General features: G+C 36.6%; 1 protein-coding gene across 1 annotated transcript in view; it reads right to left on the bottom strand.

Annotated features, from left to right (window-relative positions):
- LOC121726804 (lachesin-like) overlaps positions 1 to 2,311 on the bottom strand; it is an 85,019-nt gene extending 82,708 nt beyond the window's left edge. The window contains exon 1 of the mRNA XM_042114336.1: positions 2,124 to 2,311. Within this exon, the coding sequence (XP_041970270.1) occupies positions 2,124 to 2,196 (73 nt within the window). The 5' untranslated portion in view covers positions 2,197 to 2,311. The remainder of the gene's footprint in view (positions 1 to 2,123) is intronic.
- Between the last annotated feature and the right edge of the window lie 15,801 nt (positions 2,312 to 18,112).

Below are 18,112 nucleotides of genomic sequence, written 5' to 3'. Positions count from 1 at the left end.
TAGTTTAAAAAAAATAGGTAATTGCGGTAAGCAAATAGGTTGATGTAGTGGCCACGAGGGTCCCTCCACCGCATGAGGACAGCCGGACCCTTTTCAACATCATTTACCTCATTATTTAACCTCATTCACTGTTTGTTAATGTCCTACTTAAATTAATTTATCTGCTGAAATTATTTACATGTTTTATTTATTAATACTCGTACCTCTTTTTAATTTGCGTTTTTGTTTTAGGTCGCTAAGGAGCTGTTTCGCTACTGACTGATAAGTGCCGAATAGGCTATCCGCAACTTATGCGACAGATACTCTTTACTGTATCTGTCAGATAAGAATTGCAGATAGCCTAGCACTTATCAGTGAGTGGTGAAACAAGCCCTAACTGCCGCAGTCAGAAACGAACATTACAATTTATGTAATTACTTAAGGACCTGTTTCACCACTTTCTGATAAGTGTTGGATAGACTATCCACCACTTAACTTAACAGATAGAGTATGGAGAATCTATCAAAAATTTGTGGTTAGCCTATACGGCACTTTGTCAGGAAGTGGTGAAACAGGCCCTAAATGTAATTAATTTACAATTTTGACATTTAAAGCCTCATTTTTTTTAATGAAATAAGGGGACAGACGAGCAAACGGGTCACCTGATGGAAAGCAACTTCCGTCGCCCATAGACATTCGCAGCATTAGAAGAGCTGCAAGTGCGTTGCCGGCCTTTTAAGAGGGAATAGGGTAATAGGAGAGGGTAGGAATGGGAATGGAAGGGAATAGGGGAGGTCAGGGAAGGGAATAGGGTAAGGGATTAGGCCTCCGGTAAACTCACTGACTCAGCGAAACACAGCGCAAGCGCTGTTTCACGCCGGTTTTCTGTGAGAACGTGGCATTTCTCCGGTCGAGCCGGCCCATTCGTGCCGAAGCATGGCTCTCCCATGTATATCAGTACATTTATCAGTCAAGCTCTTAATTAAATTGAAGGCTAATCATAATTAAATGTCGCTGAGTGCGGCAGTTAGTCCTTTTTGACAATAAAGTTTTTGATAAGAGTTAAGCTACGATTAACACCTCCATCGTGGGTATCAATTGTTACCCACGATTGGTTGGTTGTTCGTATTCAATTGTTATGCGGCAGCCGGCTGGCGCTTGGGGATTGATGGGTTAAAGAAATGGTCTTAACATATTCCTTGGTGAGTTTTAGTAGTCATATTTCCTTAAAGGTACTTAAAGAAGCTGCTGGATCACGCTCAAAACAGACGGATTATTATGAAATGTAACAAAGAAAATACTTTCCAATCGATGCCTTGATCTCATCAGTACAAAATGAATATAAATGAAAGCAAATTGGCTCCCGAAACGCTTGAACCAAGGTACGGGGTACGCATGGTTGAAGAAAAAAGTATTATGCGTTGAAAAGTTCTAATTAGTCAGTTACATAACCTGTTAGTTTGTGATAAAAACAACTATAATTTTTATATTGTAGAAATTCATAATATTATATGTAACACAAAATAATTAAAAATCATTAAATTATTATATTAAAACTGTACAATTCAGAATTTATTACGTACATTTATATCCACATAGGTACTTCCTATGTGGTGAGATTACTTTTCATCGAACAAAGAACACGTAAAACAAATCATAAAAAATATCGATGAAATATTATAATTTATTTTACGATAATATTACAACCGAAGCCATAAGCTGGAAATATTATATCCCGAACAGGACCCGCTATAATACTTTGTAAAAGGGGTTTAAAATTCTCATTATATTCCAGGTTGAGCAGATTTAAACATAATGAAATGCAAACAAAAATCCGCCCGGCCGTCTGAATTATCCGTTCTATTTTTCAATTATTTTAGTTCAACAAAGGATTGAAGAGAGAGCTGGGAAATCAATTGTTATTCTTTGATTATAATTTATAAGTATACTTAACAAATCTATGTTATATTATAATATTAGTTTTAAATATATAAAATTAATATTTTATTTTATTGTTTATCTAGATAACTCTTCCCAAAATTTCCAAAAAAAAGTTGTCTCTTATATTATCTACTAGTAATATAGTTACTCAGTATAAAGTTTTAAAGTACCTTATCTATAGAAAAACTTGAAAAAAGTCTTACCAACTGAATCCGTACATCGAAAAAGCACTGAAACTCCCAAAATAAAATATACGAAAAGTAACGGACACATCATCACAGGTTTCACAGCACTTTTGTCACTGTTACATTCTATGTCATCATTCTTTACTTTGTTTTAAAAGTTCGCTTACGGTTTCGCGGGCTCGGGGAAACAAGATGGCGGCCGTGGCGCCCCCGTCGCGGTAGAATAGCAACTGTTTTGCGAATATCCCGCGAGCTAGGAGCGGCCTACGCGCCTGCGCGCCCACAACTTATAAGTGAATTTCTTAGTCTTTATGGTATTTTTATTCTTACAATTCTCTTGGACAATATTGAATTTTCTTACATAAAATTATATAAATGTTTGTTGCCAAATCGTGTATAACTTATGAGGTCAAGTCTAGACTAAAGATTAAAGAATATTCTAATTCCTCTCTCCTTCTGGTTATTATTTTTATCTTGTTGCAAAATTTTTTACACAAGTTTTTATACAGCGTAACATTGTTTCAATTTCTGTTAGAATAAACTTCGGTCAGTAAAGTCATCGGATTTTGCCTGACACAAAACTACACTCCGATCCTTTGCCTTAGACCAGAGGTTCCCAAACTTATTTTGTCTACTGCCCACTTAGAGAGCAAATTATGTTTTAGCGCCCCCTTTATTTCAATTTAAAATGCATCCAGATGATATCATCCCCCAAGCCTCTACACACCGCCTCCATTTTTTTCTGGGTCCCACACCGCCTTCAGACCTTCAGCGCGTACAAGGGGGCATTATCGCCCACTTTGGGAAAGGTTGCCTTAGACAAACAATAGAACTCTGCATCCAAGTCGAGTCTCACAGTTCACACAAGTCTATGCTAACACAAAAGCTATACAGCCACTTACTCCGTTCAATTCCCAGCTGACGATCTATTCGAGGGATTCCGTGCAAGACTTCCCCTCTCAGTCTGTACCTCTCTCTCTGTCTCCCTACCTATAAATTCAAATCTGTACATGGAAATCAAATAGTGGATACTGTGTGGTCAATTATTATCTCTCGTTCCAATGATTCAACGGTAGTTGTTTCAGCCGTCAGTACACTCAGCTGAACATTACAATGGAAATTTTGGTTGACAACAGCGTGCTGCGTGGTAAACTGAATTACAAATAATTGAACATACTATTGGATTGTGAAAAATGACGATTTTGACCAGAAAACAAAACAAACAATTACTGATGTAAAGTTGTTAAATGCGTTTTTGACCGTAACAATTTAACCAAACAAAAATCCGGAGATCCCAAATATTCCTTACTCAGAGCTTCTTCACAATTGCTATGAAATGACTGATAGCTTATCAAGAATTTACACTTTATTCTGAGTAACGAAGACAATACTTTCAAAAAACATACTTAAATTATTGGGCAACTAGATGTCCCGCGCGGCTTCGCCCGCGTAAATTAGGAATTTTACGGAAACCGTACATTTTCCCATAAAAATAGCTCTTATGTCCCTACTCCCTTCACTTGGTCTACTCTATATCTGTGCCAAATATTGCCATAAAAATTGCTCCAGTAGGTCGTAATTTCTAATATTTCCCCTGTTTTTCTCACATTTTCCTGAGTTTCTTCGGTCGTATTAGTCTTAGCCTATAGTCTTACTCGATAAATGAGCTATCTAATACTGAAATAAGTTTTTAAATTAGACCTGTAGTTCCTGAGATTAACGCGTTCAAGCAAACATACTCTTCAGGTTTATAATATTAGGTAGGTATAGACTTTTTTATTATCGCTTGACAACCTCGAGCCTCGATCTAAAAGACTATGAAAAGTACCAATACATAGTATAATATGGTAGTGATGATTATGATGATGTTGATGATGAATGTAATTTGCATAGTAGCATATGCTTTCCGTTTTTAAAACAACGCCGAAACTCCTAAACTTGTATCTATAAAGAATCAGGAGTTCTCTTAGCACCTTCCGAACCACGGTATACCAGGTATACCTCAGTGCAAAATCTTACTTGTTGGTAGCATATGCTTAGAATACTTCTCACGAAACCGAAGTCACCACATGTTTCCCTATAAATTTTGAGGAGTTCCCTAGATTACTTATGGATCCTTCATCAGATCACCACTTTTGTGAATATAATACCAAATTGGAATGATACCATATATACCAAAAGAAAAATTTTGAAAATCGGTTAACAAACGGCGAAGTAATCGTTGAACATAAGAACACGAACATAACACCTCCCCCATTTTGAAAGTCGGTTAAAATTGTAGCTTATGTGTTATTGTAAAGTTTCATTAAAATCCGTTCAGTAGTTTTTTCGTGAAAGAGTAACAAACATCCATACATCCAAACAAAGTTTCGCCTTTATAATATTAGTAGGATTGTAAAAGGCTATTGAAATCGCGTATTATTTATCAGTGTACGAGTATATCCCATGCAATCGCCAATCTAGCCGTTCAATACACTAGTAATTAATTGAACATCAATGTCGCCAACTGTACGTAGGTGCACGGTAGACGAAACTGCCGCAGAGTAGAGTCGCACTGAGGTGATTGATTGTGTTTATTCTGCAACCACAGTTCCACCTAATGTGTGTGCATAGCGCCCTTTAGCGCCGCGATTGTAAGAGACTCGTATAGACGAGTACTGCTAATATGTTGAAATAATTGAAGCTCAGTCTTTAGCAACATGTTTAATAAGTTTGAGTTTTAATGCCTAGTTCTTATTGATAATTACCAACCCCGTGAAATATTAGTAAACGATGCTCGACCACTTTTAAAAATTTGTATTTGCACTAGGACGACAAGGATAAAGTGGGTAACTAACATTTTACTACATAATAAATAGTTAGATTTTTTCCTTATAATTTGAAAAAAAAAAACTTGTATCTAACTTACCTCATCATCTACCTTATATATCTAGGTAAGATAAAATAAGATAAGCTAAATATATTATTTATCAGAACAATACAATATAGAGCTGTTTAATAGTACATTCTTGTCCTTATTAATTTAGTACACACTTACATTCTCATTCCCAAATATTATATTGTACGAGTCTGGTGCCCAAGCTAGGCTAAGCCTGTGTTTTATGTCACCAGGCTCCTCATCCTCACAATTTTAATTGAGTACATAACATATAATTTTTCTAAAAACCGATGACAATTTTGGAATCTATACATAGAGTCCACATTTTTTAATTAATATAATTTTCCCGGTCCTGAAACCTCTATTTACGCAAAAAACGATAGTTTTCAAATAGTTGATTACGTGCTTCATCCACTTGTGTCAATTGACACATAAACGCTATTCACTATTGTAATTTCACTCCGTTAACAGCAATCAGTCATCACAACAGCCCACAATCCATCACGAGGACGCATAATCTTATAATTCTCTCAATCATATTGCGCCGGCGTCCGCAAACCAATTTAGCTGATATTAATTATCCCGCCCTGAGCTCCCATTAATATCCACCAAGATGCAGTTTATGTATCGCCAGGACATTCATATTATGTACCTACTCGGTCATCAAGTTCCTACACATAACGATTCTGCAGGAGTATTTCTGGAACATTACGACCTTGCGCCTCTTCTAATGTTAAAATCTTCTTCTAAAATTATAACCCATTTGCTTTATAAAAAAATCAATTTATTTATTTATTATTTATTTAATTTCTATATCTTTGGGAAAGGCCTGTAAGGGTATTTCTATATACTAACATAGAGGTGCATAGAAACATCCGCAATGCCTTAGAGAAGAAAAGCTAATGAAGATTCCTAGAATCATTAACAACGCACGGGAAAAAAGTATACAAGAACACCACAGAATCTTATTCATAAGCAAGTAGAGTGTTCTTATTGAATTTCTCATTATTTTGTTACCACAAATATTGTGGTAATTCATAATATTACCACAGAATAGATAATAGTACAAGATATTACAAACACTACCTATTTTATAACCGTCAAGCTTATGAATAACATCCTAAAGCACATAATGCTACTACAATTCTTCAAAAACAAATACCAAAAATGCAGAGTCTTCTCTCGGTCCCCCGACGTCATTCAGGAAGTATTTGCTCGCTTGCACTAACAAGCCGCCTGGGCATAAACTGATACTCCATGAATTATTCATCGCACAGCCAACAGCGCTTTATACAGCGTAAGAGCACAGTATCGGTCGTCAGGACCACCCGTTCTTGTTCTTGACAACTAAATAGTCTCAATCGGAAATGGAATTCAGATAATGTATATTATCTGAAGCAATATATATACATTATATTTGTTACCTGCAAATTTGTTATTATATGATTACAGTCGCAAATACAATATGAAAGAATTATATAATATTATATAATATCTTCCAATCAATGACATTAAATTATGAACCACAAGTCAACACTCTGTTATTCTCAATGTTAAAGGAAAACTACCTCCGTGGTCCAGGGATTTAGAGCTCGCTTGGCTTGCTAGACTCAGAAGTTCGAACAATCGAACCAATGTTTTTTTTTGTTATGTTAGAATAATATAAGTACTTCTTTAGTTTAGTTACAATAATACAAGCTGAGAACTACGATTATTATTTGCAAGAAAGATGATCGATGCGTTGGTTAGGCATGTGAAAAGTCGGTCCTTCGCCTTGTCTCTCGCCAGTCGCCTTAGTCTCTCTACTTGGTTACGAGAGGAAAAAAAGCGAGCTCTTGTTAGCACACAAGTGAGCTCCAAAAAACTATTCCTTTCTCTCCTTTCAGGCTATCACCGCAACCGGTAGACGTTATTCTCACACATCATACCATCGAGATAGTTAGCAGTTATGTAGGTACACTAGCTTGACATAATATTGTGTATTGACCCATTATAGTCTAACCGAATTCCCGTACCTAACGAACTGAATAATGTAAACGTTGGTTCCAATCACATAATGTACGGCGGGAAGATTTGATTACATTCACCAATTAAAATCACTTCACAATGCGCACGCAAATTTTGTTTACCCGCAATTTGATAATGAATCGGTGGGAAATTATCCCCTGTTCCGAATTCCGTTTACCTTATTTATTCATTTTGCGACGTGGATCATCACATAAATTGTAAATTCTGCGAATCTTAGGGTAATGATTATTATCCCTCGAAAGCCGTTTTTTCATTTTGCCCATATGTTTCTTACGCGCCACAAAATTAATACTCGAGGTATTAGAACCGGGTTTCTATAATTTTAATGTCGTTCTAATAGGTTTCGAATAGTTTATTTAAAAGGTTAGACCCTGCTTCTTTTGTGTTGAGCGATATGGATAGCACAAATACGTCCTGAGGCAAAAGAGTATTAGCACAGAAATATTTTTATTACTTTCCAGAAAGGGTTCTAGATAGGTCATTATTTGTTTTTAAAAAATATATACTTCCTCCAGTAAAGTATCAATTGACACTTAAAAAAATTTAAGTGTGCATTTTTGTGAAAGTCTGACCCCAAGAAAACTCAAGTATACATAATGCATTGGACCGAGAGCTTCACACTTTTTACTTGGAATTTATGATAATTGTTTCAAAAAAGTTTTGATTTATTCGCGGAATACTTAAGCCGCGACCTAATACCGGCGCGTTGTTTTTCCGAATTTCTGACCGACTTCTGTATTCCATGATTCAGAGTTTTGGAATATCCTTTTCAGTTTCTTTCTTCCTCGCTAGGAAAAAATCTGATTTATTTTAATTCTGAAACGGGTTACGACAAAACCAAAGTAGTTTCTAATGTTTGCTATCCCTTATGGCATACCTAATGCCTAGTCATTATGTATCAAAATACACATACACGCTTGCTCTTGTTAATATTTTTTTCTTCCTTACTGACCTGTGATACGCATGTTTGATACGTAGATGACACTAATTGTTATCTATACATACATATAAATAAAATTGGAGTGTCTGTTTGTAATATTGAAAGAACCGTTTTTTACTACATGCATATGAATCTATATACGATACATACATCAAAACAACATTTTTTACAATTTTTGTCTGTATGTCTGTCTGTCTGTCTGTTTGTTCCGACTAATCTCTGAAACGGCTGGAGCTATTTTGCCGGGACTTTTTTTATTAGATAGCTGATGTAGTAAGGTGTAACTTAGGCTATTTTTTTACCGACTTCCAAAAAGGAGGAGGTTATATTTTACTTTTTTCATATTTGTTAGCGGACTATCCATCTTTGTTATTATACTGTGTTGACACTTGACGCGGACGAAGTCGCGGGCAACAGCTAGTACATAAAATACCACAGTAGTACAAAATGCCACAGCTATACTGTACTCGGCGAAACATAGCGGTAGCATTGACTCCCTGTCAAAAACTTGTCATTTTCTATATAAATGAAGTGTCAGATATTGTCAATCGCGGCTTTGTATAGAAAATGACAAGTTTTTGACAGCTACCGCCATGTTTCGCCGAGAACAGTATAGTAGTTGTTCATAATTCGACCACATACAAAATGATAGATGGAAATGACGGAAGTGTGAAACGACTGACTCAGCACGCTTGATCGCGTGACCGCTCTCTGTCTGATAGGTCCCTCAGACAGACCGTTGACGCGATCAATCGTTGAAGCGGTCAGTTTTGCGTTCTTTGTGTTATAATACGTTAGATATACGCACACAGGAAGCGTTCTAACTGCGCCAGAATGCCTTCTGTGTGACAATATATAGAAAGCAGAACTGACCGCTTCAACGCTTGACCGCGTGTACGCTGCCTGATATTATGGTCCTCAACGGATATTTTACTAGCTATCTTGTAAAGAGTTCATCACAAAACGCCAACATCGGCGTTAGTTCTAATAACACATCAAAGCAGCATTGTAGGATTATACGTTGTGATATCAGAGAAATTATTGATTTATATTCAGATGGAGGACCTACAGAACTTAGTCGGGTTATGTCAAGCCCAGCCAAAATATCTCGACTAAGGGTGATTTTACTCAACCCGCCCAACCAGCAAAAAGTGGTTTTCATATCAAGTAACATCAGTCCGGCACCTGCTATAAATCAATTTCCCTGGTAGTACATAAAACGATGTACAGTTCAATATCAATTGTCATTAATATGTCACTCGCCGCGGAATTTGTCAATAAATACGCGACACAATGCGCTTCAGTGAAAATGTCGGGCGATTTCAATCGTCCGATTGTTTATATTGTAACCGGTCGATTTATAGCGACCGACCTCCGTGCATTTTATTTCCATTGTACTTAAGCGTTATTACTTTCTGGGTACAACTATAAATTGCGAAAGTATGGGCGTACAAAGGTTTTTTTATTGGCGTCAGCTTGCCTTCACAATGGCGAAATAGGCTGCGAGGGCATGGTAAGATATATTTTATCCGACACTCAAGGACTTGTGTCAAATTCACATCGATTACTCTGTTTCCTTAACACTGCACTTTGAAAACCGCTATAACTCACCGGAAAGCTAAAGCGACGTAGCCAGTGACGTCACCATATCACCTATCGCTGAAAAGCGCTGTTTTTAAACTTAACTTAAAGAAAAACACCGCTTTGCAGCGACATAGATACGCCAGACTATAAATATTCGAAATACGCCAGCAACGTCCAAGCAACTGTGCTTGGACGTTGCCACGGTAACATCACTGGCTACGTCGCGTTGGCTTCCCGGTGAGTTATAGTGTTTGAATTATATGCAGGCTCTAACTACATTTTTCACGCGACTCCGTACGCACAGAAAGAAATCCCATCGGCGAATTCTTATTTAGCCGCAACAAACAGTAGTAGCTATTCTCTTGGTTTACTCCAATTCGGTGAAAAATCTCATCAGTCTTGTAGTTTTGGAGATTCAGAAAAAAATCAATGCAAAGTAACAATTCAGAGAGAGCAATTACGGCAGTATGAAGCCGGCCGGAAAAGGCAAATGGAATCTCAGCTTCAGCCATTCCGTTAAAAATAAAGTTGAAAGTGCTATTGTTTTAATTACAAGTCGCGACGACAGCCGCGCGTTTCAGCACTCGGTATCGCTGCTGCTAACAACGATTTACTGTAATCTTGTAAATGTCCCGCATTCTTCACATAGGGTAACTATGCTTAAGCAGTTTTCCGGAAATGAAATAGTGAAAAGCGAAAAAGCGAGGCATAACTTTTTTGCAACGAGCGAGAAAAATCATTATTTCTCAAAACGCGAATCTTCCTCTTTTAACTTGGGTTATTTTTTTATCAACAGTATTAAAGTAATAATATGATTCACTGCATTTTTTTTATAAAATTAATTAATAAATATCACGAAGATAATATTTATTACCGTATATTATCTTCGTGATATTTCATAAACGTTATATTAATAAAATGTTATGTCTGTAGATGGGGAAAGTCAAATTTATTTTCGACTTATCTTTCGATTTATTTCGTTGCGAGCCAGTTGGTCTCCCGGGAACTCTAACATTATAATATTGGAGGATGAAATTCGGTAGACTGGATATTAATAACAAAAATTTTACTTAACTATTACACATTTTTTATTATTTATCGTTTTTGTGGCATTATAATATTATTAACTTAATGAAGACGTCAGTTGAAGAACACGATAACTAACATTTTGTAATATACGGATACTTACAATTTTTTTTCCTTATAATTTGAACAAACCTTGTTACTAACCTACTTTATCACCTGGCTAGTATATATCTGGCTACACATAAAAAGCACACTTTTTTATTATTTGAAATCATTATTCTGACCATAAAGCCTCCATTTATGCAAAAAAACGTCACTTTTTAACTGTTATTTATCGTATTCTTCCACTCACGTTTTCAAATAATTATTTATTACTGTATTATTATTTATTGCATTAGAAGTATGGATAAAAACTGTTCAAATTGTGCACGATTAAACTCCACAGTTGTAACTTGTTTTGAAAATGATTTTATCCTATAATCCATAAACACTCTCTTGGTCACCGTACATAGTCTAAGCGGTGAACTCGTCCACGAACAAGTATCAGAAGAAGGATTAAGTCCACCGGCTCAGACACAAATTGCCTTGTAATTCAATCAAATATTATACAGTAGAGTGTAGATCATCTTCAAACTAGATCGCCTGAGTTGGACGAGTGAATAAGCGTGATGAAATAACTTAAAGTAACAAAACAATTTAGTAAAACACGAGCGTAAAAATCGTCTCTGTATTGAGCAAATGTTATTTTATGGTCACGGCTAAGTTACTCTACTGTACGATGTAAGTTATATTGTGGTTCAACCATACAGTCATTAAATACACATTGGCTAGATCTTAGCGTTGTCAGATATTGTTAACGTGTGTTTTATTAAACATACATAATAATATTATTATATCGGTAGGAATGTTATAACTAAATAGTAAATACTATTTACTTACTCTATAAAAACCATTAACTTTGAGTTTATGTTCATTACACTTAATCATGGTGTTAATGAAATTGGAACCAAAGTCGCGACTCATGGGTAGGTATTTCCAGTTTGTATAACAAAAGAAACACCTTGAGGCCTGCTTTCGCCAATTCAAGGTATAAGTTACACGGTGTTAAAATATCATACGAGGGATGAGGTAACTAGCGTATTTTTAACCCAGGGTTCATTTTGATCCGTACTAGCACAAGTATTATTTTTTTTTTATTTTTTTAATGAAATAAGGGGGCAAACGAGCAAACGGGTCACCTGATGAAAAGCAACTTCCGTCGCCCATGGACACTCGCAGCATCAGAAGAGCTGCATGTGCGTTGCCGGCCTTTTAAGAGGGAATAGGGTAATAGGGGAGGGTAGGGAAGGGAAGGGAATAGGGGAGGGTAGGAAAGGGAATAGGGTAGGGGATTGGGCCTCCGGTAAACTCACTCACTCGGCGAAACACAGCGCAAGCGCTGTTTCACGCCGGTTTTCTTTGAGAACGTGGTATTTATCCGGTCGAGCCGGCCCATTCGTGCCGAAGCATGGCTCTCCCACGTATAAAACGTATAAAAGTATAATATATTTATAAGAGAATAATACTATCATAATAATTTCATCGATAGATGACGCGATGAAGATTAGAAAATAATTTAAAACAACATGAGAAAAGTAATTCCGCTGAAACGTTACATAAATAAAATTTCAATTTATTTAATACGTCTTATTTAACAAAGGCGAGCGAACGTTAAAAATACAAAGAGTATCCGGCGTACAGAGTGTACAGAGTGTACAGAGTGTACAGTGAGATATAAACGAGAGTTGCGATCGGCTTATCTCTGTGAAATGGCGGAGCTCACCTTCTATTGTAAACTGAAATATACGGGCCTGTAGTCTGCGGTTAGCAGTTGGAATATTTTTTATTGAATATTGGATTTTACAGACTGCTAAACCCACGTAAAAGAAGAAAGGGACCTAAAGGTCCCACCCATGTCCCACCGCTGTTTATTACTTACATACCTACCCAGGGTACTGGTGACATACAGACTGGTGCCGACTTTAAAATTGAATACTGAATACTGATACAGAAAAAAAAAAAAGTCCAGGTTAAGGTGAATTCTGAAAAAGGCACTGTAAGGTAAGGCAAAGCACATATGCAAAGAGATAAAGGAATAATTCCACCGCGTCTTAAATAACATTCCTAGCCCGTGTGTTTCCACGTACGTCAACGCTGCAGCTAATATGATCAGGGGCGATAATCGCGCGCCAGCAGATCAATGTTGATGCAGTTGGACAAACGCGCTTAGCCGACACCGGATCGCACTAAAAGGTATAACCTTTTTCTTTTTAGTCGGATAATGGAGTTGGTCATGTTACGAGTCGGGCCGATGAACGAGATGTGATTCTAGCGAATTTTAACTCATGTAAGTGACGTGTGAATTTTAGGGAATTATTCGGTCAGCAGATCTAAAATCATCACTTTCAGTGAATCTTTATTTGAGTTACTATTCAGCAGAATTTATTATAAATTTATTATAAATATAATAGCATAAATATGCTGAATATATATGCGAATATTTCTTAAAATCTATTGCTTTTATTTCAGTAAGTTATTATAAAGTTTTGAGTATCGTCCTGTGTTAATAAACCGACTTCTAAAGCCGGCACAGCGGTGGCAAGTGGCCAAAACTTAATCGCGAAAGAACACTCCGGAATTAAATGTAGTTATTATAAAAGTTATAACAAAATCCACGTCCTACTTATGATGTAATTATACTAAATTAGAATATAAGTTACACCAATTATCGACACTGAAGCGTTAATACTTCAGAAAATCCTATTAGAATGTATTTTCCCCTGACCTCTATATTATGATGAGTAGTCTGTTTATTTCAGCTTTTGTTTTGTGAATAACATATAATAATATAATACAATGACAAAAAAATTGATGAGGACGAATTTTTTGAAAAGATATTTGTGTAGTTGTTCTAGAACAACAATAGATATTTTAGAGCGAACCTCTCAACCTATAGTTAACTATATTCTTAAGACTACAGTTAAAATAATGAAGTTATTCTAAACAATGAAGACCAAAGTAACTAACTTTAAGATAGTCTTAGTCTCTTAGATCTTACAGGCTGTCTCATATACATTCGCCATTATCGAGTATAAGTTAAGACGGGGGCGGCTTATGAAACGTGACCAGCCTATAACAAAGTGCTGTACTCGCAGTGTGGATAAATAGTTCAGTACCAAATATGCGCAATATGGGTATTGGGTATATATATATTAAATCATCAACTCACTAACCAACTTGATTAGAATGCAATCAGGCACAATTTACATGCGTCCGCGCGAATGCACGAAAGCAACGAAGGACTTGTCTTAAGGACCACTAAAGATTTCAAAAAACCTACAAGTACTCTATATCTATTCTCCACTCTCGTTAGGACTATCTCTCTAATTTGGAGCCCTGTATGGTCTCCAAATTATAAAGTTCACGTAGAGGACATTGAGCGTGTACAAAGGAAATTTGTCAAGGTTCTTTGCTACCGTTATAACCCAGGACGTTCCAATTTAAGTTATCATGATAGGCTGGTTAATCTCAAAACCCAGACTCCTGAGAATAGGCGCATCTTCTCTGATCTTCTTTACTTCTATGAAATTATACATAATTTAAATAAATAAAATATAAAATAAATAACATAAACCTGTTTGCCTTGCAAGTCTATAAAAATAATATATCCTATTTCAATCCCTTAACACGCATGGCTCGCCAATATAATAATTATTCAAAACAAAATAAAAATTTAGACATTTTTGATAAGCTTCAATCGTATATAAAATTGTTAAGGACATCCTCCATATCACCTTAGAAGGTTCCAAATAACCTATTTTTAGTGTTCACCTTTTTTTTTAATATACACACACTGGCAAAATTAGCGGAACATTGGTAAAAAGGGCCAAAACTTGAACTCAAGTGGGCCGGGCTGTCTGAAAGCCTTTTTTATAGCTTCTAAGCTCATTCAAGAAATAAAATATTGAACAAAACTGGCAAGTTGACAGGTTTTTATAACAATTATGCCCTAATAAGTGTTTTTCGATTATTGACGTTGTAAGTGTTCCTGATAAGAATGGCGTTTTAGCGGGGTGCAAGGTATGCTCAGCTCATTTGATTGTTTGGTTTTTGGAAGAACACATTGCTTAGATACAAAATTAGTGATTTCCCAGCATCTGCGACAGCTAGAGCTGTAACCACGATAGAGAAAGGTCACACCTACCGTTCGGTCAGTCAGGCCAGGTGTGTCGGCTTCCGTGGTTCATCGTAACTTTCAACGCTTCAGAGAGACTGGATCTTACGTTCGGAGACGAGAACAAGGCAGATATCGGGTGACAATGGTTCAGGATGACTATTTTGTAACGAAACAAAACTTAAGAAATCGACCTCAAACTGCTATGTAGACACGAAACCTGTCGGAACAGGTCCAAGATGAACGTGTAAGTGATTGTACAGTAAGAAGAAGACTCAAAGAAGTTAAATTAAACTCAAAAGTGCCAGCAAGGGCACCAAAACTTGAGACAGGACACCGAAGAGCCAGGCTAAGATTTGCGCGTGAACATCAAAATTAGACAAGTGAGTGAAATCTTGTGCTGTACAGTGATGGGAGCAAATTCTGTGTACATTGTATTGACAGGCGATAAAGAATGTGGATAAATCATAAGGAAAGCTACAGGCCATCAAACTTACCGGAAACAGTGGCCTATGATGCAGGCTTCGTAATGGTTTGGAGTTCCATATGATTTGGAGCCCGCATGGAGCTGATGATTATAGATGATGGTACTTTGACAGCACAGAGCTATAGCACCGACATCCTGGAACTGCATGGTGTGCCTTTTACACAGTTTTAGGTAGTAATTTCAATTTTATGTGCATCCATAGAGTAAGAAAATCGGGCATTATTACCTAAACGATACTGGCGTAGCACAGGTGGAGAGGCCAGCGTGGTCTACGGATGTGGATCCGATTGAAGACGTGTGGCACATCAATGGGTGAACGGTACGAGTTAAAACTCCAGCTCCAAAATGTCTCCAGGAGCTCGAGTTGGCGCTACTGGAGGAGTTGGAGAATATCCCACAGGAAATGATTGACAATTAAAATGCAAGCATGGAATGGCGTATCCAGACCCTCTTGAGATCCATAGAAGGCATTACACCAGCATTACACGCTTTTAACATGGCATTTCTTTAATAAAAATGGAGAATTTATCTTAAAAACTTACTACTGAAATTTCAAAGATTTTTTAAATTTTTTGATTTTTGCTGATTTTTTTCTATTTTTTCACGTTTTTATGCCCTAAATTTACATAAAATTTATTTTTTAATAATCAATTAGTAAATAAATAAATAAATATATAAAAATCAGTGAACAATTAAAAAAAAATTGAAAATTTTGTTATGTTCCTCTAATTTTGCCGGTGTGTTTAGATCGGTAAATTATTATGTATTAGTTACTGAGCAAATGTTATAGTTTGCAATGTATTTTTTAATAGTGTGCACATATGTCGCCTTACAATCCAGGTCACAAACTGTATTTATCATTTCACTTCATGTCGATTGTAATGTGTTTTGTGCATTAAATAAAAAAAAAAATGAGCGGTTTGGCTGCTACATCACGAGAGCACAAAACAAAAGCGCGCCACTTTTTAAATAAATCGTTACATACAATTGTTTGTAATCAAGTTTTGTAGCGTCTAAACCAATACTGGGAATGCGTATGTAAGCGCATTTCCCCAACGAATGTTGGGAGGAATGGAAGAAGGCCGACCTGACAGGACTTGTTTTATCCAGTCTCGTTTGCATGCACGAGTCCTGTCAAGTCGACCTGCGATCAGTCTGAACGGGTCGATCAACCTCTCTGTATATGGGGGCTTAACAATTACAATATTTATCTGGTCGCGTGATCGGCGCCCACACTCTTCATCTTATTTTTCAAACTCTATAAGGAAGAAAGTATTATGCAAGAAAACATCAGCTCCAATCCTCAATGTAATATTTATAAATATTATAATGATATTAATAGTTTGATGGTGGAAGGAACTCGCAAACTGGACTATTACGTACAGCGAATAATCTAGGTTGAATTGACAAAAGAGCGAATGCTTAGAGTGGGTTGCACCAGAGGCGTGGTTAAAGTTAAAGTTATGGTTATAGTTAAAGCTACTTATCTTTACTTTAATCATAACTTTGACCACAGTATTTGACAGATGTTTGTTGCTAATTCGACAAGGCTTTAAATGAACGTTCATTTAGCAGGGCAGGGGCAGGGCAGGGGCGCTGTTGGTAAAGGAGAACAGCTGTCAAAAATAACGTTTTTGTATGATGACAGCGATAGTTCATTTTTTCGCCACGTTCACTTAAAGCCTTGTCGATCTCTATGGTTATGGTTAAATATGGCGACCATTTTTGTCTTTAACCAAAGATTTGACATTTTGTATTGTAGTTATAGTTAAAGTTATAGTTATAGTAAGTTGGTGAAACCCACCCTTATGATTACGCTATAATATAACTCTAGACTTCTACTAGGGTGTTGGTAATTAAAATGTGCTGATACATTGTAACATTTTTAAACTTCCCCTGTACAGTATACATGCCATTTTCGATATTGCTTCTGTTATATAAAATAATTAATAATTAATTTACAAAAAGAAGCATTTTGTTTTTGACGAATTTTGCTCTATAGTGATACGGAATCCTTCGTGCGCGAGTCCAACTCGCACGTGACCAATTATTTAATATTCATGTTTTCAGTTATTTCAGAACTTTTTTTTTTCGTTTTTTTAACCTATTCCATTTTTTCCATAGTAATAGAGATCGCTTTCTTTCTTTCGCCTGGTCCCAGTCCCACACATCTTAATGAATGTCATAAAATGTAAATTGAGAGACGGAGTGTGGGCTTGTCGCTTTATTTAGCTTTATAAGCGAGTTAACGCCTTATCTCTGCAGTGTGGATGCGAAATTAAAAGATTATGAAGTACATAATCATGTTTTGAGGGTACTGACTGCTGGCCTGCCAAGTGCCAAGAAATTGCTGTGTATATTATAGGTGACAGTTTGAGTAAAGTCCCCTTTAAATAAGGAGGCCGGACTGATGACAGGTTCACCTGACTTGACTCATTTTATCGATCCTCGTAAAACTGGCCTGGTTGGCCTGTGTCAGTCCAGCCGGAGTCGAGCGGCCTTCTCGGCCTTCTCGTATGTTGGGGCCTTAATAAGGCTGTGATCGATCGAAGATTGAACGTTAACAAAAGTGCAATTTGGTTTTGCTGCCTGTTCTAATTTAGGATTTATAATAATTCAAAAAATAGTTTTGAAAACAAAAAATAACACGCTTTTAGCCCACACTAAGTCAATCCGCCATCTTGGATGCGTGCCATGTTGGATTTAAGTCACTATATTTTTCGTATTACTAACAGCAAACCCTTTCATTTGAACCCAAATCATAGGGGTGCATTTCAAATAGCCAGTCCGCCATCTTGGGGAGGCCGCCACATTGGATTTGTTGATGACGTTTCTAAGCTAATCATATTGT

This window comes from Aricia agestis, chromosome 5 (genome assembly GCF_905147365.1).
Source record: "Aricia agestis chromosome 5, ilAriAges1.1, whole genome shotgun sequence".
NCBI lineage: Eukaryota > Metazoa > Arthropoda > Insecta > Lepidoptera > Lycaenidae > Aricia > Aricia agestis.
This window is presented reverse-complemented; position numbering and strand designations above follow the sequence as displayed.